The sequence below is a fragment of the Apium graveolens genome, chromosome 2, assembly GCF_009905375.1.
Source record: "Apium graveolens cultivar Ventura chromosome 2, ASM990537v1, whole genome shotgun sequence".
Classification (NCBI taxonomy): Eukaryota; Viridiplantae; Streptophyta; class Magnoliopsida; order Apiales; family Apiaceae; genus Apium; species Apium graveolens.
The window spans coordinates 319,289,629-319,314,118 of record NC_133648.1 but is presented as its reverse complement, the minus strand read 5'-3'; the positions used below and the strand labels follow the sequence as shown (position 1 = coordinate 319,314,118).

At 35.0% G+C, this 24,490-nt stretch overlaps 1 protein-coding gene across 1 annotated transcript; it reads left to right on the top strand.

The window, feature by feature from the left end:
• Positions 1-902: 902 nt before the first annotated feature.
• On the top strand, positions 903-9,458 carry LOC141708993 (AT-rich interactive domain-containing protein 6-like). Its single transcript, XM_074512872.1, has 14 exons — positions 903-1,063; positions 2,070-2,617; positions 2,700-2,833; positions 2,942-2,981; positions 3,236-3,291; positions 4,055-4,100; positions 5,508-5,603; positions 5,758-5,865; positions 5,956-6,007; positions 6,227-6,299; positions 7,034-7,100; positions 7,190-7,240; positions 8,702-8,794; positions 9,162-9,458. Exons 2-14 carry the CDS (start codon positions 2,072-2,074, stop codon positions 9,261-9,263), a joined length of 1,464 nt encoding a protein of 487 aa, XP_074368973.1. The 5' UTR covers positions 903-1,063; positions 2,070-2,071; the 3' UTR covers positions 9,264-9,458.
• Positions 9,459-24,490: the final 15,032 nt, after the last annotated feature.

The window sequence follows — 24,490 nt, the reverse complement described above, 5'->3', positions numbered from 1 at the left end:
ATCGGGTTCCGTTATTCATTTTCGTGTATTTTTCGGGTTCGGGTATGGATAAAAGTTTCGGGTTTGGATATGGATTATGCAATACCCGATCCGATCCGACCCGATTGCCATCCCTAAATGTATGTAATAACATTTAAAATAAACTATGAATTCAAAATTTCGGTGAATTACTTTTTTGAAGCCATTCAGATAATATGATTCAGATTTGTCAAATAGCTTACTTAATATATATGTTAATGATTAAGAATTTGATTCGTTAAGAAAATTTTAATTATTCAGAAAAAATGATTCAGATTTACCAAATAACCCCTTACATTTTTTTCGTTAGGCATATCAGAGATTTAGATGAAAAATACTTTCTTCAATTTAGTAAAGTTTTGTATTTAAAGGTAAATGTCACAAGTAATTGCAAAGTTTTGATAAATGTTAAATCATGATAACCTTCTTATATATTCACGTTTGATGATAACTGTACGTATAAAAGTTTGTTATGTGCATACATATAAAACTGTTACATGCATAAAAGCTGTCTATATAAATTATCATGACCATTCAATCATGTTAAGATGGATGATCCAGATCTGGTCTCCAAGTCTCCAAAAAACTCATGGTCTCTACTGAACTTTGTTCATGACTTTATTAGTGCACAAGCATGTAAGATAATAAACATGTTGGGTTTTGTTAGATGAATTCTAAAATTTAATAAATCTCGACGAATAGGATTAATAAAGAAATTACCCATTTAAACTTTTATTTAAAATATTAAATAAGTGGGTCCAAATAAAATACGGGTTAAAGTTGGGTTGGGTCGAGTATTTTTCACCTTAGGTTTACAAAAGGCAAAAATAATCTTATGCCAGCTCTAAAATCATCTCGGACCCCTCTAGTCCATGTGTCAAAACGACCCGATACCATCACAGGGCTATTTCAGTCATTTCAGATCACAATCCAAGTGTTTTTAATATAATACGCCCGTGTTGTTTTATTTATCTGTTACAGTGTTGCTTTTATCTTCAACGGCGATTTCAAAACAACGCAGTTTCACCACCGTCAAACCCTACCGGTAAAATTTCACAAACCTCTCTCCCTCCCTCCCTCCCTCCCTCCCGCCCGCCCTCCCCCTCTCCCTCTCCCTCCCCTCTCCCACTCTCTCTCTCTCTCTCTCTCTCTCTCTCTCTCTCTCTCTCTCTCTCTCTCCCCCTCTCCCTCCCTCTCTCTCTCCCTCCTTCCCTCCCTCTCTCTCTCCCTCCCTCTCTCTCTCTCTCCCTCTCTCTCTCTCTCTCCCCCTCCCCCCCCTCTCTCTCTCTCCCTCCCCCTTCTCTCTCTCTCTCCCCACACACACTTGTTTGCTTTTATTTTATTTTATTTCGGTATTTTTTGTTTTTATTTTATTTTTGAAATGATTTTGTTTTTACTTGTTTGCTTGTGTGTCTATAGAGGTTTTAAATACAATGCATCTTTTCCTGTGAATTAATTTTTTAGGGTTTTATGTTATATTCTGTTTATTTTTTTTGTTTTTTATTTTCTAGTATAATTATAGTCGAATGTTTTTGTTTCGATTTCTCTACATGTACATGTTTGTAATTTCGCGTGTCGTGTAAGTAATTGTCTGGTTGATTAAGTTTTAGTGTACAATGAGCTCCGAGGCATTTTTTCGTAAATTTTGTTCTTAGGGTTGAAGTCTGTTTTGGTTATTTACTAGTTTTTGGAGAATTGTTTCCGTGTTTTGTAGAAGAGAAACTTTCCTGTTATTGAAGGGGAGGCTTTTGTATTTGGACACGTGGAACGTTGTGTGTCTTATTAAGTTAAAATCCATGCATATGTTTTCGATATTACATTTATTTGGATATATTCTGTTATTGTTGTTTTATAACGGTATGGTAGGAAGGTTTTAGTGCGACCCTCGTTGTTTTCCGCTGTTTTCCGCATTGGTGGGTAAAATTTTAAAAAGTATCAGGTATTCTTATTGGTTTTAGAATTGGCCCGTGGCCCTTGGTAACCTAAATATTTTATATATTATCAGTTTTGCACGTATATTTATTAAGATAAATGTTCTTTGTAATTTGCAGATATGAATGATACTGACGTGGAAATAAAGAATGCTGATAGAATGGAGGTCGACGTAACAAGTGGAGAAAATTTGCTAACCAACAGGGAAACTAAACAGGAAGGAGAAGACATGCATTTGGAGGGTCAAAAATCCGTTAAAGTGGAGAAAGATCAGAAGAGTGTTGATATTGCGTCAAACCATCAGATACTTGGCAAAACCGGCACGCAGATTTCAGAGGTCCGTAGTGACATTTTGGGAGAGAAAATGGTTAGCAAGGGTACCTTGGAGAATCAGAATATTTCTGGAGAAAATTTAATCGAGAAAGGGAAAAATGTGTGTATAAGTCTGCAAGCTGTTGAGGCAGATCAGATTGGCTTGGCAGCCGATAAAGTTGATGATGCTGTTAAGAATGCCATACTAGAGACTAAAAGCAAACGCGGTGCTAATAATATTAGCGATAAGCCAGATAGTGATCACACTCGTCCTGCTGCTGATCAAGTCGAACCAGTGACACCCATTGCTAGTGAGACATTCAAGGTTAAAGGTGTGGAAACCAACGACATAAAGGTAATGTTATAATGTCTATCTGGCTTGAGAGGTTGTGAAATGATCTCAATCAAAATCTAACTCTTTAATTCCCCAATCATAGACGATCGAGGAGGCAGAAACTGGGACACCAGAGGAACAAGCCGCATTCATGAAAGAACTAGAGATTTTTTTCAAGGAGACCGGAATGGTTTTCAGACCTCCTAAATTTTATGGCAAACTATTAAATTGCTTGAAGTAAGTTTTACACAGGATTACTTTTGCATTGCAAGTCGTTCTCAGGATTAATTTTGCATTGTAATCATAGTTTAGTAATAACTAATTCTTTCTATCCCTGCATCTCAGGTTATACAGATCTGTGATTAGACACGGTGGTTATGATCGGGTATGGAATTGTCCTATATAGTTGCATTTCTTTTGCAATATATGTAATTATGTAGTTGCTTATTCTTCACTTTAACGGTGATTCATCTTAGATGTGTAATGCAGTCGGTAAACTGGTTCTTTTGTTTAAAATTCAAAATATTCTAATAAATGGAAAAGCAATTGTTTTAAAATGCTTTTACTAAATTGGAAATTAATGGTCTTAATATATGTATATGTAATTGACCTGCCTCTTTTGCTATATGCATTTGACAGGTTACTGCAGCCAAATCGGTTTGGCGACAAATAGGAGAATCTTTCAATCCTCCCAAGTAAGGATCAAAAAAATTTATATACAACTTTTTTAACCTTTTGGATGCTAGTAGCCTCATACTCTAAAATTTTGGTTCCATGTTTATATGTTGAACGGTGCATCTAGGAGGGTAATATTTTTTTACAGCAACTTATAAATTTAAGGGATATTCTCAATGATACCATTGTAAAATTGACTTTTTCCACTGGTACCATTAATTTATTGACTTCTATCCGTGGTAACCCTCTACATTTGTTTTTTCACTGGGATACCCCCCGTGTTAAGTATAATATAATAGAACTGATTTTTGAATGGAAAACAAATTGTATATTTGAAATTTTTGTGAAAATTTACATAAAATTGATTCTTAAATCATGTAAAATGGAGTCAATATGAGTGAAATATTAATGGTCAAAGTTTGGTATGAAGTTTAAATATATCTCACTCATTTTATCTCCGATTTACATGATTCAAAGGTTCATTTTATGTAGTGTTTTGCAAATATTTCAAATATACAATTTGTTTTTCAGTCCTAAATCAATTCTATTACATTTTACTTAACATAGGGGGATCTCGAACGAAAAACCAAATTTACAGGGTTACCATAGGTAGACGTCAATAAATTGATGTTACCAACGAGAAAAGCCAATTGTACAATGGTACCATAGAGAATATCACTAAATTTAATTAGTTTTGTTTGTTCATGCCTAGCAGTTCTGTTTGATAAAACTGTTACCGTTACAATCATGTAATTAGTTTCTAACTTTTTTTGTCTTTTTCAGGACATGCACAACTGCTGCTTATGCATTTCGCATTTTCTACGAAAAGGTAGTGTTTGTTTTCACCTTTTTAGAATTGTAAATAAATTTTTTGCACATCTACTCATCTGGTTTTGGGATAGTTGTGACTAAGAGAGCTACATTTTAAGAATGCTATACTTCAATGCTGGATTTTAATACTATTATATTGTTTGTGGTACTGGTTGGAATGCAATGAGAGTATAATGACTAATGTTATCAATCAAACATGAATCGTGAAAGTGGTTAGTAACTTTGTATATATCGTGATACTTAATATGTCTTTGGAAAGTTGTTTTGTAATATTTTTGTGAATAATTTGAATAAAAAAAAGAGTAATAGTAAGGGAGAGATAAATTTAATTTCTGGAATGTAAAAGTAAATGATAAAGCGAGAGAAATTGTTGAGCAATTTCTAAAGAAGCGTAAAATATGTACCTTGTATTATAGGTAAGTAGTTGTGGTGATTGTAGAGATAGTGTTTGAGTTCTGTTTTATATGAATATAGTACGTGCTACGTAATCTTAGGAAAAATGGATCTAATGGTAGAGATTCAAAGTTAATGTAAGTTTGGGAGAGAGCTTTTTTTTTTGAATTTAAAAGAATATAAAAGATTATGTTAATAAATAAGGTGTCTTTTTTAGGCCAAGCCAGGGGTTTAGGAGGTAGAAGCAAACTGTTTATTTCCTTATAGGCAGTTACTGATCTCTTTTAACATAATTGGGCTTCTAGGCCCCGTGGCGATAAACCCACCTGCCCTTGTTAATGTCACAACTTTGAAATTCATCGACTTTCGTCTCCTTGATCAGGGGTCCGTAAGGTTAAAGGATCAGGTTTTAGATTTATATCTGGCATATAATGATGATCACGTTAAATAACGAAAAGAATAGAGGGAAGCTGTGTTTAATGTGCTGCTTAAATACTTCAAGGTTAACGATGACATGATTTGTAAGGTTGTGCTAACGAGGTGAGCTTAACTAGACTAAAACGAACTCAGCTGAGGTCATTAGCTCTTTGCAGTATGAATATTGTCTAGATCATGTGTAAGAGATGGAATGTGACTTCAATGTGCACTGTAAATGGTGCCTTCAGCATTGTAACATTATTAATTGCAAGTTATGTAAATGTGTTGTCTTTCCATTACATGGTTAAAGTATCATTGCTTAATTAAGGCACAACCTGTGCCCAAGTATATTAAGGTGATGCAATGACCTCTCATAAAGAATTTCATGTTCCTAAATTGTATGAAAATCTTCCCAAGGCGTACGGAAGGAATTTAGAGTAGTAATTACCTAATTCTAACCTTGCATAATCTTTTTGCACTTGTAGGTGATTCTACTTGTATGCTAGCTATCATCTTTACGTTTTCTAATGTGGTCATTATTATGCTATACATTATTTATGTTTCTTGTCCCTGAATTATTTTTTTTACCTTGAAGGCGCTTCTTGAGTATGAAAGGCATAAGATGAAGACTGGTGAGCTCCAACTCGCTCTTCCATCTGTTCCCGAGCCTGTATCTGCCGCAACAAACCTGGTGGGTTCACAATTCAGTATCCAATACTATTTTGATACAAGTATTGTACATTAGAAGCGACAGTAGTTAGCTGACGTGTTATCTATAAGTCTATTCTACTCCCCAGTCATCGAACATGCTTCATAAATTAATTGGGACAGTCGATGGTTATCAGACGACAGGTTCAGGTAGGGCAAGAAGAGATGCTGCAGCTCGTGCGATGCAGGGATGGCATGAACAGCGTCACTATGGCTATGGTGAGATAGCTGAGCCAATCATCAAGGTTCGAGGAGATATTTAACTTTCCTTTTACATGTTTTTTATAATTCAATTTAATGATGCATTGACATTACTTGCTACTTGTTGATTATAGGACAAGAACTTCAACAACATGGCAAAACGTGAAAAAATTGTAAAAAACATTGGTATGATTCCATACTAGGCCTTCTATAATTAAGCATTACTAGTAAAAAAATCCAGCATTGATGTTTTCTCTGATGCGGAAATCTAGCTCTTAGATCATTTTTGTTTAAGTTACAATGTTTGTATAGTGTCATGTTGCTTGTTTGTGTAGTGTCATGTTGCTTGTTAGAGTTTACTTTCTTAATTTCCTTTTTATGAGTTTAGATTTTCCTTTATTTCAGGTTCTGTAAAAAACAAGCGACTTAAGGAAGTGGAGCATCCTGTGAAAGCTGCACGAATGGAAACATTTAAGCAGTTTAGTCCCTAATACATCTATATCTCTTTATTCTTAATAAAGCCTTGTTCTTGTTATTGATGGATATAATACGATTCAACATAAGGTTCAAGAATATGTGTGGCCGGTCTTTTGTGTTCTTCATCTCTCCTCCACTAGTTTCATTGTTCTTTCATATGTGCCATGACCTGCAATCTCATTTACAAATAAGAGTTCAATTTTAAAACAAAGTATGTGGAATGAATTTTAAATCGGCAGGGGCCCCGAGCGAATAGTCGGGAGGTGGATAACTAATAAAATCATTTATTTCCCAAGTCTTTATGTGACATCGGACTTTTTGTGTGGGACACCCTTTATATTGTATATACTTTCTAGAATCAGCATGTGCACATCTTAATTATTTTTAAATTGCTTGTTACATTTATTGAAAGAGTAATAATCACTTGATTGAAGGAATTTCAATCTTAATTTAAAAGGTTTTAGGAGATAAATATAGTTTCACTAATTATGTTGTTACTCTTCTTAAACTTAAAATGTACGGGGCCATCTATATTCTAAAAAACTTGGGTCATCTATTTTGGTAAGCAAATAAAAAAATTGGTATTTCAAATCACTACATAATTAGTCTGACCAACATATCTATTGAGCGGCATAAATTAACTTGTCTAAGTGCCTTACTCCCTATTCTTTTTCAGTCTTATGTTTTCTTTTGCTATTGCCTGAATGTGTGAAGTAATCATTTTTTTTGTTCTAGACTGGTCAGTTCAGTTGTTGATGTTGGTCCTCCTGCTGATTGGGTGAAGATCAGTGTAAGAGAGCATGTAAGTTTGTAAAACTTTTGTGAGTTACTATGCATGTCATGTTTAAGCTTCTCCCATTATAATCTGACTGTATTTTGTGACTGTGATAGAGAGATTGCTTTGAGGTCTATGCTTTAGTCCCAGGTCTTTTGCGGGAGGAGGTATGAACCTTATTTTGTCTATATGATATTTTTTGTGTTTTTGTATATAATGAGGTTATAGTCTCTGGTCTTGATTTAAAATAACTTTGTTTCCAATGTTCTACTGACATGAACATATGTTGTAGTACTGAGTTTGTTTTGTATTTGTGAGGTCAGGAAGAAACCTTCGTTTCATCAAAGTAGTATAGTTGCACACAAGAGTGTAATGCAAGAGTGTAATGTCTTTTTTTTTTTGCTAAATATCTTTTTTAAAGTCATTAGAGCGTAAAATAAAAAAATATAAAATAAAAAAATACAAATGAGTGAATGCATTTTCTGTCCTATGTTTCATGCCAAGAACATATATGATGCACCTAATACTGGATAGCATATACTACAATTTTGAGTCATAAAAACCTAAAATCTCTAGTTCGTGGTTTTAGTAAAGGATAAAATATAAAAGTTTTGATGATTGACCAGTAATTAAAAGTAATAGTTTCAAGCTAGATGTTATGTAAGATGACGACCACTAGCTGTATTCGCACAAGTTACTAGATTCCTAATCAGTAAATTAGTGCATATAAAAAGTGTGAATGACATAGTGAAATAATGAGAAATCTTTTTTAAAACCTCCTTGAAAAGTGCGGCTAAATCTTCAAAGTTCTGAAAAGATTTAACAGAAGCACCCAAACTTTGTAGAAGTAGGCAATGTGATCTTTAAAGTATATTAAACAGAGAATCCATCAAACTACTGTCAGCCTTAGATGATGTTGACCAAACATGAATTTAATGGCTAAGGAGCACAGCTTTCGCGGTCTATTTAGCCATAGAGCCACAGCTGCCTCAAATTGTAATCCTCTTAAATCTCTGCTACTTCTGCATTAGAGTCTTTTTCCATTGAAAACTTTGTTTACCTTACCTCACTAGGAACTTCATTACTGTTTTTTTGGTAACCGAACTTCAGTACTCTTGTTTAGGGTACTGACACACTAAGATTTTAAACAATGGGTGTTGCCCTAGTCAACACTGGTAAAAGATTGCTTCATTGCCATGTATATAGAAGCAGTCCTACAGGTAAACATGCGTCTGATTCCCTTAGAGGTAATTTAGTTAGGTCATAAGTGTTAAACAAAGCTAAAGACCCCCCCATACTTAAATCTATGCAAATAACCAAAAAAAAAAGAACGTATATCTCTAAAAGAAGTACTCAATGCGTTAGCATTTCAGATTGCAGTCGTGCTTTATATCTACCTTGCTATTTACAGTGAAATGTGCAATTTTTTATGATTTATGTTTATGTCTTGTCCTTTTTCGTTCCACTGACACATAAAATCTACATGTGCATGGTTGTCATATGTGTTGGTTGTCTTTGGAGAGACGAGTCTTGTCTACATAGTTGTATCAATTTCAGTTCTAATTTATCATGCTGGATGGATTTGTGACATATTTTACTTTTGTGATATTGTTTGTTGGTGAATTCAGGTTAGAGTGCAATCAGATCCAGAAGGACGACTTGTTATAACTGGTCAACCCGAGCAGCGCGATAATCCATGGGGCATCACAGCCTTTCAAAAGGTTGAACTTAGTAGTCTCTTTACAGTATAAAAAGAGCATATCTATAATTTGAGATGCCCCTATATTTAGAATTAGTTTAGTTTATAATAAATTAAAGTTAGAGGTCACCAAAGAGCTCTTTCCCAAGCGTTATCTATCACCTTAACCAAGTGGTTGTGGTTTCAAGTCTCCTTGGAGGCTAAGTGGTGAGTGTGTTCTCCGTGTCTAAAAAGAAAAAGAGTTAAGAGTCAACATGATACATTACTGTTTACTTCATTCTCATGCCAAGTATAACAGCTGTTAATCCATCAGCGTACGTGTATCTATATACTGATATTTATTTGTTGTATATTTTCCTGTTCTAAATTTGATGACCAATTTTTTTCAGGTCATCAGCTTACCTGCAAGAATTGATCCACTTCAGACGTCAGCAGTTGTGGGCCTGCATGGACGACTCTTTGTTCGTGTACCATTTGATCGGTCCATGTAATTTTAAGTCTGAGTACAGTGGTGTTGGGTTATGGATATATCTTAGAAGCATTTTTTGATTGTGAAGCTCAGGGGAAGTGGAACTTTTTTCCGACTAATTTTAGGTGTTTTTCTACTTAGCTGCCAAGGAGGTTTTTTGGCAATTTGCCGCCCCAATAGGTTGATGGTTTTAATGTGTAGCTGATAACTTTAGATATTTTTTTCTTGCCTTCTTTTAAACAACCAATCAACTGAAAAATGGAAAGCTTCTGATGTTACAATTCAGATAAACTAGGAATAATTTATTGCTGGAAAGACCAGCTTCCGTAACCAACATGAAGAGCGTGTGCTCTTCCACGCCCTTCATGTTGGTTATCATATAGAATAAGATAAATGAGGCAACAAGTCCCGTAGAATAAGATAAATGAGGCAACAAGCCCCGTAGAAGACCCCTATCATTCCAACTGGTGATCATGTAGATTGTTCATAGTTCAACATTGTGTTCTAATGAAGTATAACATTGTGATTTCACGTTTTAGAACCGTTAGTAATTCAAGTTCATAAATAACTTGCTTTTGGTGATTTCTGCTGTTGCATTGTTAAGAAAAACAATAAAATGAAATATACATCAACTCAACTACCGTGTGATGTCCAATATGAGATCGGAAGGCGTAGATTTGGAAAAACTAACATGTGTTTGTCACAAATTTTTGATATTCACATCTGAAATAAATTTGATAAATTAGCATGAGTGTTAAGTAACCAATTTCCCAAATTCGTTGCACTTCTGCAGTTCTGCTCAATTATGATAAATTGCAACAATACTGTATCAATTACCAGGGATGTGTGTTTGTTATGAGCTTTAGACAGTACTATTTGATCACGAAGAACATACTTGGAGTAGTGAAAACCGAAAACAACCGATTATTCGTGACAAAACTTTTATAAAGAACGAATGATTAGGTGACAACACTTTTATAATCCGAACGGAATCAGATGCATCTTAAGCTAAGAAGTAATGTGAGAAGAGGATAAACGTTTGCATTGTTGACGTATATAGTTTCACTATTATAATAGTTTGGTTAAGATATTTTTCTTTATTATTATTATTATTTAAGGGCTATATATGATCATCTTCTATTATAATCAATAACAAGTTATATTTTAATATAATCCTATTTTTGTACTTTATTATGGTATCATGGTCGCTTCGGAATACATAGATGCCGATGGTCAGTTTTATCAGGGTGCTTTACACATGTTAGGTTTAAAGCACGAGTTTTGGTTATTATTTTTATCGTGTTCTTCTCTAAATCAATTATGTTTTTTTTCTTGGATAATTCGAAGTTTTAGTCGCGATTCAAGTTTCTTTTTCTTCACGTTCTCTTTTATATGAATTGGTTGTGGGTAAACAAAATTGATTTTGGTTGAAGTTTTTTTCCTGATGGTTTTGATTGGAACTCTAATACACATTTTCAGTCTGATATTGGCTTCTTGATAATGCTGTTTGTTTCCGTTCTTTTCCTCTCGTATGTATACCTTCTCCGCCTTTTTTATCTAGTGCTCTAGGCATATTATCCCAACGAGAGGTTGTTTAAATTATTTTGGTACTCTAGGCAAATTGGCCCTTTGACGGATTAATTTAGTTTATTTGGTGCTCTAGGCAGATTGACCCTTCACGGGATTGGTATAGTTTATTTGGTATTATACGCACATTGACACTTGAGAAATTGCTTTAGTTTATTTGATACTCTATGCACATTGATTTAGTTTATCTGGTGCTCTAGGCACACTGGCCCTTCGCGGGATTTGATTAGATTTGGATATAGTTTGAATTTGGATACAGCTTTTTATTTAGTCGATGATTGGATACAGTTTGTTGACTTGGATTCAGTTTTTTGGGGTTCGTTTAGATTGGTTATTGGGTTTGATTTTGTATTTGGACTTGATTTTGATGGTTGCAAATTTGTTTTATTTTTGAATTTGTTCGGGTTGATTATTGGGTGACATGAATGGTCCTTTTCGTTATTTTGAATTTATAACTATGTTTGGATTCATCTGGTTACTCATTATTATAATAGTTCATTTGTTAGGAAGTTTTTCTTTATTATTGTTAACCTGTGGGATAAGGCCATTTTATATTATTGTAATTGATAATAAGTTATATTTTAATAAAATCCTACTTTTTTCTCTACCTCTGTATTATTTCATGCACTATATTCTCTCTTTCTAGTTTCGTACTTGTAATAAGTCAGGTATTTCGTTCATCTTTAGAAAGGTGCATTAGATTCAATATTGAACTTAAGGTAATGACTATTGTCTCTGATCATGTGAACTAATCGCTCGATTCTTGAGTTGGCTGTGATTTGATCAAGATGGAATTCGAGAAAAGAGACTAGAAGCATGAGGTTTTAGTATAACTATTTACAAAACGAAATCTCCAGATATAGTTTAGGATCTTCTCCAATAATAATCCTTACGATAATTTTTATTATTATAATAGTAAATTTGGAAAGAGATGAACAAGAAGCAGGAGGAGGAGATAAAAAAGAGGTAAAAAAAGAGAGAATTGATTTTTTATTAATAGAAATGAAATATGTTATGACTAGTGGTTTCTTATCTAATAAGACATGAGATGAATGTTTTAATGATTTAATAAACCATGCGACATTGTTGGAACATTATTTTGTAACACTTTTTTTAAATTTTACTTATAACATCATCCATGACAGTTGTTAGACTTGCTCCATGGGAAGAAAATTATCAAAATGAAACAAAAGAACCCTAGTGATGTGTCCCGCACTCAACTCTATATTTAGATATTAAGGATTTAAGGTTACACAGGCTTCTCTATTTTTAGATATTAATGCTAAGTAACCGTTTCATCTAAAATCGTATGATATGTTAACAACCAACATAGATAATAAACCATTACTAATCACCTATATCAATATCAAAAAATATTTAAACAAATACGGTGGGAGACTTAAACCTGAGACCTCAACATGATCTTTGCTAGACATGCCAATTCAGATAACCTGATCCATTTCGGATCAGATTCACTTTCATATTATGATATATTTGGAGACCATTCAGATCGAATTGGATGTGATTCAGTTTTGATATAATTTGGATTAAAATCGAATGAAATTCATATTAAGATCGGACCAAATTCGGTTCAAATATTTTCGGTTCATAATTTGTTCATTTTTTCAATTCACGAGACTTATATTTTTTTATTAAATGTGGTACTTTTTATATAATATAATGTACTTTTTATAAAAAATTATGATTAAATAATTATGTTATTATCAACATAAAAAATTTTTAAGTATAAATTTTGATTACTTCGGGTCATATTCGGTTCAGATAACATATTAGTCGATTTTGATCGGTTCCAATTTATAATTGAATCTAGTATTTCAGATCATTTTCGCTTAAATTTTTCGTTCTGGTAATTTTCGGTTTCGTTTAATTTGGTTTTCGGATGATTATCGAATTATATGATCCGAATCTCGGATCAAATCTTGGTTCCATAAATTTAGGTTCGGTTCTTCGGATCCGGATTCATTTTTCCAGGCCTAATCTCTACTATCCAATACTCCTCGTTATACAGTACAGATGCAAATTATCAATACCAATACTTAAAACAAAATATTTAAATTAAGTAAATGAGAGTGAAAGGATTTCACGCCAAGATCACTCTCTAAACAGAGTCTGATACCATTTTAAATAATCAGTCATTCTAGACAAAACAATAAAAACAAGAAAATAAAACTATTACATTAAAACAAAAAAAATTACGGGTGTCTGAAATTTTTAGAATGTATAATTTAAATGTTCTATACTTATACTTATCTGATTGATACAAGTCGGACTTAACAAATAACCCGCTAAAAGAACCATGCTTAGAAACCTTATTTAAACTAGTCTGGTTGTTGAATAAACACTTAAAAGGGATGTCTTGCCGCAACATCATCACTTCCACTTCATTGGTGCAAATGCCCAGAAAGCATCATTTTCACTTCATTGGAACAAAGTAAGACTAGCACCAACATTTCTTGTCACAGTAGATGCCTGAGATGTCAGAGGTTGAACGTGATGCACCTGATTACTACCATTTGTTGCATCTTCCTGATGCGCTACCTCATGCTCCTCCAGCGATATACGCTCAAATATCACATTTGCAAAAGAAGCCACATCAAAGTAACTGCGCCAGTCGCAATCAACGGACCTACCACATTTCGCTCAAGAATATGCCCTTGCCCTCATGATAAAAAGATTGATAGGACCCTAGATCTTGGTGGAGCTGGAAGAAGAAGAATGGTTCCAGTAATCGAGATAATATCAAAAGCACCTGGTAGTGTAATAACTCCCCCAGACAAGGAAGAAGAACCAGGCTGGTGGATGATAACATTCGAAACTGTGCATATTTGAACCGAGCCATATTTTGTGAAATTCGAACGAGAATCTGAGTATATTTGACAGAAATGGATTTTCGGTGAATTCTCAAAGGGGTTAGTACACAGTTTTTTCTCCAATACTGAGTCCGGATTTATTATAGATATTTCCACATACTTGAATCCATATTGATATTTTAATTTGAACCGAGCCGTGTTTCGCCAAATTCGGACGAGAAACAGAGTAGATTTGACGGAAATGGAGTTTTCGGCGAATACTCAAAGAGATTCGTACACAGTTTTTTCTCCAAAACTGAGTACGGATGAATTATGGATATTTTAACATAATTGAATCCATATTGATATTTTAATTTTAACCGAGCCATATTTCTAAAAATTCGGACGAGAAACGGGGTAGATTTGACGGAAATGGAGTTTTCGGCGAATACTCAAAGGGGTTAGTACACAGTTTTTTCTCCAATACTGAGTCCGGATGAATTATGGATATTTTAACATACTTTAATCCATATTGATATTTTAATGTGAACCGAGCCGTGTTTCGCCAAATTCGGACGAGAAACTGAGTAGATTTGACGGAAATGGAGTTTTCGGCGAATACTCAAAGGGGTTATTACACGGTTTTTTCTCCAATACCGAGTCAGGATGTATTTTGGATATTTTCACATAATTGAATCCATATTGATATTTTAATTTGAACTGAGCCGTGTTTCACCAAATTCGGACGAGAAACAGAGTAGATTTGACGAAAATGGAGTTTTCGGCGAATACTCAAAGGGGTTCGTACACAGTTTTTTCTCCAATACTGAGTCCGGATTTATTATGGATATTTCCACATAATTGAATACATATTGATATTTTAATTTGAAACGAGCCATATTTCGCGAAATTCGGACGAGAAACTAAGTAGATTTGACGGAAATGTAGTTTTCGGCGAATACTCAAAAGGGGTTAGTACACAGTTTTTTCTCCAATACCGAGTCATGATTTATTATAGATATTTCCACATACTTGAATCCATATTGATATTTTAATTTGAACCGAGCCGCGTTTCGCGAAATTCAGACGAGAAACTGAGTAGATTTGACGGAAATGTAGTTTTCGGCGAATACTCAAAAGGGGTTAGTACACAGTTTTTTCTCCAATACCGAGTCATGATTTATTATAGATATTTCCACATACTTGAATCCATATTGATATTTTAATTTGAACCGAGCCGCGTTTCGCCAAATTCGGACGAGAAATAGAGTAGATTGACGGAAATGGAGTTTTCGGCGAATACTCAACGGGGCTCGTACACAGTTTTTTCTCCAATACTGAGTCCGGATTTATTATGGATATTTCCACATACTATAATACATATTGATATTTTAATTTGAAACGAGCCATATTTCACGAAATTCGGACGAGAAACTGAGTAGATTTGACGGAAAAGTAGTTTTCGGCGAATACTCAATGAGGTTAGTACACAGTTTTTTCTCCAATACTGAGTCCGGATTTATTATGGATATTTCCACATAATTGAATACATATTGATATTTTAAGTTGAAACGAGCCATATTTCGTGAAATTCGGACGAGAAACTGAGTAGATTTGAAGGAAATGGGGTTTTCGGCGAATACTCAAAGGGGTTAGTACACAAATTTTTCTCCAAGACCGAGTCCGGATGAATTATGGATATTTTCACATACATGAATCCATATTGATATTTTAATTTGAATCGAGCCGTGTTCCGCCAAATTCGGACGAGAAACAGAGTAGATTTGACGGAAATGGAGTTTTCGGCGAATACTCAAAGGGGTTCGTACACAGTTTTTTCTCTAAAACTGATTCCGGATTAATTATGGATATTTTAACATACTTAAATCCATATTGATATCTTAATTTGAACCGAACCATATTTTTCGAAACTCGGACGAGAAACGACGGAATTCGGACGAGAAACTGAGTAGATTTGGCTGAAATGGAGTTTTCGGTGAAAACTCAAAGGGGTTAGTACACGGTTTTTTCTCCAATACTGAGTCGGGATGCATTATGGATATTTTCACATACTTTAATCCATATTGATATTTTAATTTGTACCGATCCATATTTCGCGGAATTCGGACGAGAAATTGAGTAGATTTGGCTGAAATGGAGTTTTCGGTGAAAACTCAAAGGGGTTAGTACACGGTTTTTTCTCCGATACTGAGTCGGGATGCATTATGGATATTTTCACATACTTTAATCCATATTGATATTTTAATTTGAACCGAGCCATATTTCGCGGAATTCGGACGTGAAACTGAGTAGATTTGGCTGAAATGGAGTTTTCGGTGAAAACTCAAAGGGGTTAGTACACGGTTTTTTCTCCGATACTGATTCGGGATGCATTATGGATATTTTCACATACTTTAATCCATATTGATATTTTAATTTGAACCGAGCCATATTTCGCGGAATTCGGACGAGAAACTGAGTAGATTTGGCTGAAATGGAGTTTTCGGTGAAAACTCAAAGGGGTTAGTACACGGTTTTTTCTCCGATACTGATTCGGGATGCATTATGGATATTTTCACATACTTTAATCCATATTGATATTTTAATTTGAACCGAGCCATATTTCGCGGAATTCGGACGAGAAACTGAGTAGATTTGGCTGAAATGGAGTTTTCGGTGAAAACTCAAAGGGGTTAGTACACGATTTTTTCTCCGATACTGAGTCCGGATTTATTATGGATATTTCCACATAATTGAATCCGTATTGATATTTTAATTTTAACTGAGCCGTGTTTCACCAAATTCGGACGAGAAACAGAGTAGATTTGACGAAAATGGAGTTTTCGGCGAATACTCAAAGGGGTTCGTACACAGTTTTTTCTCCAATACTGAGTTCGGATTTATTATGGATATTTCCACATAATTGAATACATATTGATATTTTAATTTGAAACGAGCCATATTTCGCGAAATTCGGACGAGAAACTGAGTAGATTTGACGGAAATGTAGTTTTCGGCGAATACTCAAAAGGGGTTAGTACACAGTTTTTTCTCCAATACCGAGTCATGATTTATTATAGATATTTCCACATACTTGAATCCATATTGATATTTTAATTTGAACCGAGCCGCGTTTCAAATGGGTATTGATATTTTAATCCATACTTTAATCCATATTGATATTTTAATCCATATTGATATTTTAATTTGAACCAAGCCATATTTCGCGGAATTCGAATGAGAAACTGAGTAGATTTGGCTGAAATGGAGTTTTCGGTGAAAACTCAAAGGGGTTAGTACACGGTATTTTCTCCGATACTGAGTCGGGATGCATTATGGATATTTTCACATACTTTAATCCATATTGATATTTTAATTTGTACCGATCCATATTTCGCGGAATTCGGACGAGAAATTGAGTAGATTTGGCTGAAATGGAGTTTTCGGTGAAAACTCAAAGGGGTTAGTACACGGTTTTTTCTCCGATACTGAGTCGGGATGCATTATGGATATTTTCACATACTTTAATCCATATTGATATTTTAATTTTTGAACCGAGCCATATTTCGCGGAATTCGGACGAGAAACTGAGTAGATTTGGCTGAAATGGAGTTTTCGGTGAAAACTCAAAGGGGTTAGTACACGGTTTTTTCTCCGATACTGAGTCGGGATGCATTATGGATATTTTCACACACTTTAATCCATATTGATATTTTAATTTGAATCGAGCCATATTTCGCGGAATTCGGACGAGAAACTGAGTAGATTTGGCTGAAATGGATTTTCGGTGAAAACTCAAAGGGGTGAGTACACGGTTTTTTCTCCGATACTGAGTCGGGATGCATTATGGATATTTTCACATACTTTAATCCATATTGATATTTTTATTTGAACCGAGCCATATTTCGAGGAATTCGGACGAGAAACTGAGTAGATTTGGCTGAAATGGAGTTTTCGGTGAAAACTCAAAGGGGTTAGTACACGGTTTTTTCTCCGATACTGAGTCGGGATGAATTATGGATATTTTCACATACTTTAATCCATATTGATATTTTAATTTGTACCGATCCATATTACGAGGAATTCGGACGAGAAATTGAGTAGATTTGGCTAAAATGGAGTTTTCGGTGAAAACTCAAAGGGGTTAGTACACGGTTTTTCCTCCGATACTGAGTCGGGATGCATTATGGATATTTTCACATACTTTAATCCATATTGATATTTTAATTTGTACCAATCCATATTTCGCGGAATTCGGACGTGAAACTGAGTAGATTTGGCTGAAATGGAGTTTTCGGTGAAAACTCAAAGGGGTTAGTACACGGTTTTTTCTCCGATACTGAGTCGGGATGCATTATGGATATTTTCACATACTTTAATCCATATTGATATTTTAATTTGAACCGATCCATATTTCACGGAATTCGGAAGAGAAACTGAGTAGATTTGGCTGAAATGGAGTTTTCGGTGAAAACTCAAAGGGGTTAGTTCACGGTTTTTTCTCCGATACTGATTCGGGATGCATTATGGATATTTTCACATACTTTAATCCATATTGATATTTTAATTTGAACCGAGCCATATTTCGCGGAATTCGGACGAGAAACTGAGTAGATTTGGCTGAAATGGAGTTTTCGGTGAAAACTCAAAGGGGTTAGTACACGATTTTTTCTCCGATACTGAGTCGGGATGAATTATGGATATTTTCACATACTTTAATCCATATTGATATTTTAATTTGTACCGATCCATATTTCGCGGAATTCGGACTAGAAATTGAGTAGATTTGGCTGAAATGGAGTTTTCGGTGAAAACTCAAAGGGGTTAGTACACGGTTTGTCCTCCAATACTGAGTCCGGATGTATTTTGGATATTTTCACATAATTGAATCCATATTGATATTTTAATGTGAACAGAGCCATATTTCGCGAAATTCGGACGAGAATTTGAGTAGATTTGACGGAAATGGAGTTTTTGGCGAATACTCTAGGGGTTAGTACACGGTTTTTTCTCCGATACTGAGTCGGGATGCATTATGGATATTTTCACATACTTTAATCCATATTGATATTTTAATTTGAACCGAGCCATATTTCGCGGAATTCGGACGTGAAACTGAGTAGATTTGGCTGAAATGGAGTTTTCGGTGAAAACTCAAAGGGGTTAGTACACGGTTTTTTCTCCGATACTGATTCGGGATGCATTATGGATATTTTCACATACTTTAATCCATATTGATATTTTAATTTGAACCGAGCCATATTTCGCGGAATTCGGACGAGAAACTGAGTAGATTTGGCTGAAATGGAGTTTTCGGTGACAACTCAAAGGGGTTAGTACACGATTTTTTCTCTGATACTGAGTCGGGATGCATTATGGATATTTTCACATACTTTAATCCATATTGATATTTTAATTTGTACCGATCCATATTTCGCGGAATTCGGACTAGAAATTGAGTAGATTTGGCTGAAATGGAGTTTTCGGTGAAAACTCAAAGGGGTTAGTACACGGTTTTTTCTCCGATACTGATTCGGGATGCATTATGGATATTTTCACATACTTTAATCCATATTGATATTTTAATTTGAACCGAGCCATATTTCGCGGAATTCGGACGAGAAACTGAGTAGATTTGGCTGAAATGGAGTTTTCGGTGAAAACTCAAAGGGGTTAGTACACGGTTTTTTCTCCGATACTGATTCGGGATGCATTATGGATATTTTCACATACTTTAATCCATATTGATATTTTAATTTGAACCGAGCCATATTTCGCGGAATTCGGACGAGAAACTGAGTAGATTTGGCTGAAATGGAGTTTTCGGTGAAAACTCAAAGGGGTTAGTACACGATTTTTTCTCCGATACTGAGTCCGGATTTATTATGGATATTTCCACATAATTGAATCCGTATTGATATTTTAATTTTAACTGAGCCGTGTTTCACCAAATTCGGACGAGAAACAGAGTAGATTTGACGAAAATGGAGTTTTCGGCGAATACTCAAAGGGGTTCGTACACAGTTTTTTCTCCAATACTGAGTTCGGATTTATTATGGATATTTCCACATAATTGAATACATATTGATATTTTAATTTGAAACGAGCCATATTTCGCGAAATTCGGACGAGAAACTGAGTAGATTTGACGGAAATGTAGTTTTCGGCGAATACTCAAAAGGGGTTAGTACACAGTTTTTTCTCCAATACCGAGTCATGATTTATTATAGATATTTCCACATACTTGAATCCATATTGATATTTTAATTTGAACCGAGCCGCGTTTCAAATGGGTATTGATATTTTAATCCATACTTTAATCCATATTGATATTTTAATCCATATTGATATTTTAATTTGAACCAAGCCATATTTCGCGGAATTCGAATGAGAAACTGAGTAGATTTGGCTGAAATGGAGTTTTCGGTGAAAACTCAAAGGGGTTAGTACACGGTATTTTCTCCGATACTGAGTCGGGATGCATTATGGATATTTTCACATACTTTAATCCATATTGATATTTTAATTTGTACCGATCCATATTTCGCGGAATTCGGACGAGAAATTGAGTAGATTTGGCTGAAATGGAGTTTTCGGTGAAAACTCAAAGGGGTTAGTACACGGTTTTTTCTCCGATACTGAGTCGGGATGCATTATGGATATTTTCACATACTTTAATCCATATTGATATTTTAATTTTTGAACCGAGCCATATTTCGCGGAATTCGGACGAGAAACTGAGTAGATTTGGCTGAAATGGAGTTTTCGGTGAAAACTCAAAGGGGTTAGTACACGGTTTTTTCTCCGATACTGAGTCGGGATGCATTATGGATATTTTCACATACTTTAATCCATATTGATATTTTAATTTGAATCGAGCCATATTTTGCGGAATTCGGACGAGAAACTGAGTAGATTTGGCTGAAATGGAGTTTTCGGTGAAAACTCAAAGGGGTGAGTACACGGTTTTTTCTCCGATACTGAGTCGGGATGCATTATGGATATTTTCACATACTTTAATCCATATTGATATTTTAATTTGAACCGAGCCATATTTCGAGGAATTCGGACGAGAAACTGAGTAGATTTGGCTGAAATGGAGTTTTCGGTGAAAACTCAAAGGGGTTAGTACACGGTTTTTTCTCCGATACTGAGTCGGGATGCATTATGGATATTTTCACATACTTTAATCCATATTGATATTTTAATTTGTATCGATCCATATTACGCGGAATTCGGACGAGAAATTGAGTAGATTTGGCTGAAATGGAGTTTTCGGTGAAAACTCAAAGGGGTTAGTACACGGTTTTTCCTCCGATACTGAGTCGGGATGCATTATGGATATTTTCACATACTTTAATCCATATTGATATTTTAATTTGTACCAATCCATATTTCGCGGAATTCGGACGCGAAACTGAGTAGATTTGGCTGAAATGGAGTTTTCGGTGAAAACTCAAAGGGGTTAGTACACGGTTTTTTCTCCGATACTGAGTCGGGATGCATTATGGATATTTTCACATACTTTAATCCATATTGATATTTTAATTTGAACCGATCCATATTTCACGGAATTCGGACGAGAAACTGAGTAGATTTGGCTGAAATGGAGTTTTCGGTGAAAACTCAAAGGGGTTAGTTACACGGTTTTTTCTCCGATACTGATTCGGGATGCATTATGGATATTTTCACATACTTTAATCCATATTGATATTTTAATTTGAACCGAGCCATATTTCGCGGAATTCGGACGAGAAACTGAGTAGATTTGGCTGAAATGGAGTTTTCGGTGAAAACTCAAAGGGGTTAGTACACGGTTTTTTCTCCGATACTGATTCGGGATGCATTATGGATATTTTCACATACTTTAATCCATATTGATATTTTAATTTGAACCGAGCCATATTTCGCGGAATTCGGACGAGAAACTGAGTAGATTTGGCTGAAATGGAGTTTTCGGTGAAAACTCAAAGGGGTTAGTACACGATTTTTTTCTTCCGATACTGAGTCCGGATTTATTATGGATATTTCCACATAATTGAATCCGTATTGATATTTTAATTTTAACTGAGCCGTGTTTCACCAAATTCGGACGAGAAACAGAGTAGATTTGACGAAAATGGAGTTTTCGGCGAATACTCAAAGGGGTTCGTACACAGTTTTTTCTCCAATACTGAGTTCGGATTATTATGGATATTTCCACATAATTGAATACATATTGATATTTTAATTTGAAACGAGCCATATTTCGCGAAATTCGGACGAGAAACTGAGTAGATTTGACGGAAATGTAGTTTTCGGCGAATACTCAAAAGGGGTTAGTACACAGTTTTTTCTCCAATACCGAGTCATGATTTATTATAGATATTTCCACATACTTGAATCCATATTGATATTTTAATTTGAACCGAGCCGCGTTTCAAATGGGTATTGATATTTTAATCCATACTTTAATCCATATTGATATTTTAATCCATATTGATATTTTAATTTGAACCAAGCCATATTTCGCGGAATTCGAATGAGAAACTGAGTAGATTTGGCTGAAATGGAGTTTTCGGTGAAAACTCAAAGGGGTTAGTACACGGTATTTTCTCCGATACTGAGTCGGGATGCATTATGGATATTTTCACATACTTTAATCCATATTGATATTTTAATTTGTACCGATCCATATTTCGCGGAATTCGGACGAGAAATTGAGTAGATTTGGCTGAAATGGAGTTTTCGGTGAAAACTCAAAGGGGTTAGTACACGGTTTTTTCTCCGATACTGAGTCGGGATGCATTATGGATATTTTCACATACTTTAATCCATATTGATATTTTAATTTTGAACCGAGCCATATTTCGCGGAATTCGGACGAGAAACTGAGTAGATTTGGCTGAAATGGAGTTTTCGGTGAAAACTCAAAGGGGTTAGTACACGGTTTTTTCTCCGATACTGAGTCGGGATGCATTATGGATATTTTCACATACTTTAATCCATATTGATATTTTAATTTGAATCGAGCCATATTTCGCGGAATTCGGACGAGAAACTGAGTAGATTTGGCTGAAATGGAGTTTTCGGTGAAAACTCAAAGGGGTTAGTACACGGTTTTTTCTCCGATACTGAGTCGGGATGCATTATGGATATTTTCACATACTTTAATCCATATTGATATTTTAATTTTTGAACCGAGCCATATTTCGCGGAATTCGGACGAGAAACTGAGTAGATTTGGCTGAAATGGAGTTTTCGGTGAAAACTCAAAGGGGTTAGTACACGGTTTTTTCTCCGATACTGAGTCGGGATGCATTATGGATATTTTCACATACTTTAATCCATATTGATATTTTAATTTGTATCGATCCATATTACGAGGAATTCGGACGAGAAATTGAGTAGATTTGGCTAAAATGGAGTTTTCGGTGAAAACTCAAAGGGGTTAGTACACGGTTTTTCCTCCGATACTGAGTCGGGATGCATTATGGATATTTTCACATACTTTAATCCATATTGATATTTTAATTTGTACCAATCCATATTTCGCGGAATTCGGACGTGAAACTGAGTAGATTTGGCTGAAATGGAGTTTTCGGTGAAAACTCAAAGGGGTTAGTACACGGTTTTTTCTCCGATACTGAGTCGGGATGCATTATGGATATTTTCACATACTTTAATCCATATTGATATTTTAATTTGAACCGATCCATATTTCGCGGAATTCGGAAGAGAAACTGAGTAGATTTGGCTGAAATGGAGTTTTCGGTGAAAACTCAAAGGGGTTAGTACACGGTTTTTTCTCCGATACTGATTCGGGATGCATTATGGATATTTTCACATACTTTAATCCATATTGATATTTTAATTTGAACCGAGCCATATTTCGCGGAATTCGGACGAGAAACTGAGTAGATTTGGCTGAAATGGAGTTTTCGGTGAAAACTCAAAGGGGTTAGTACACGATTTTTTCTCCGATACTGAGTCGGGATGCATTATGGATATTTTCACATACTTTAATCCATATTGATATTTTAATTTGTACCGATCCATATTTCGCGGAATTCGGACTAGAAATTGAGTAGATTTGGCTGAAATGGAGTTTTCGGTGAAAACTCAAAGGGGTTAGTACACGGTTTGTCCTCCAATACTGAGTCCGGATGTATTTTGGATATTTTCACATAATTGAATCCATATTGATATTTTAATGTGAACAGAGCCATATTTCGCGAAATTCGGACGAGAAACTAAGTAGATTTGGCTGAAATGGAGTTTTCGGTGAAAACTCAAAGGGGTTAGTACACGGTTTTTTCTCCGATACTGAGTCGGGATGCATTATGGATATTTTCACATACTTTAATCCATATTGATATTTTAATTTGTAACCGATCCATATTTCGCGAAATTCGGACGAGAAACTAAGTAGATTTGGCTGAAATGGAGTTTTCGGTGAAAACTCAAAGGGGTTAGTACACGGTTTTTTCTCCGATACTGAGTCGGGATGCATTATGGATATTTTCACATACTTTAATCCATATTGATATTTTAATTTGAACCGATCCATATTTCGCGGAATTCGGACGAGAAACTGAGTAGATTTGGCTGAAATGGAGTTTTCGGTGAAAACTCAAAGGGGTTAGTACACGGTTTTTTCTCCGATACTGAGTCGGGATGCATTATGGATATTTTCACATACTTTAATCCATATTGATATTTTAATTTGTAGCCGATCCATATTTCGCGGAATTCGGACGAGAAATTGAGTAGATTTGGCTGAAATGGAGTTTTCGGTGAAAACTCAAAGGGGTTAGTACACGGTTTTTTCTCCGATACTGAGTCGGGATGCATTATGGATATTTTCACATAC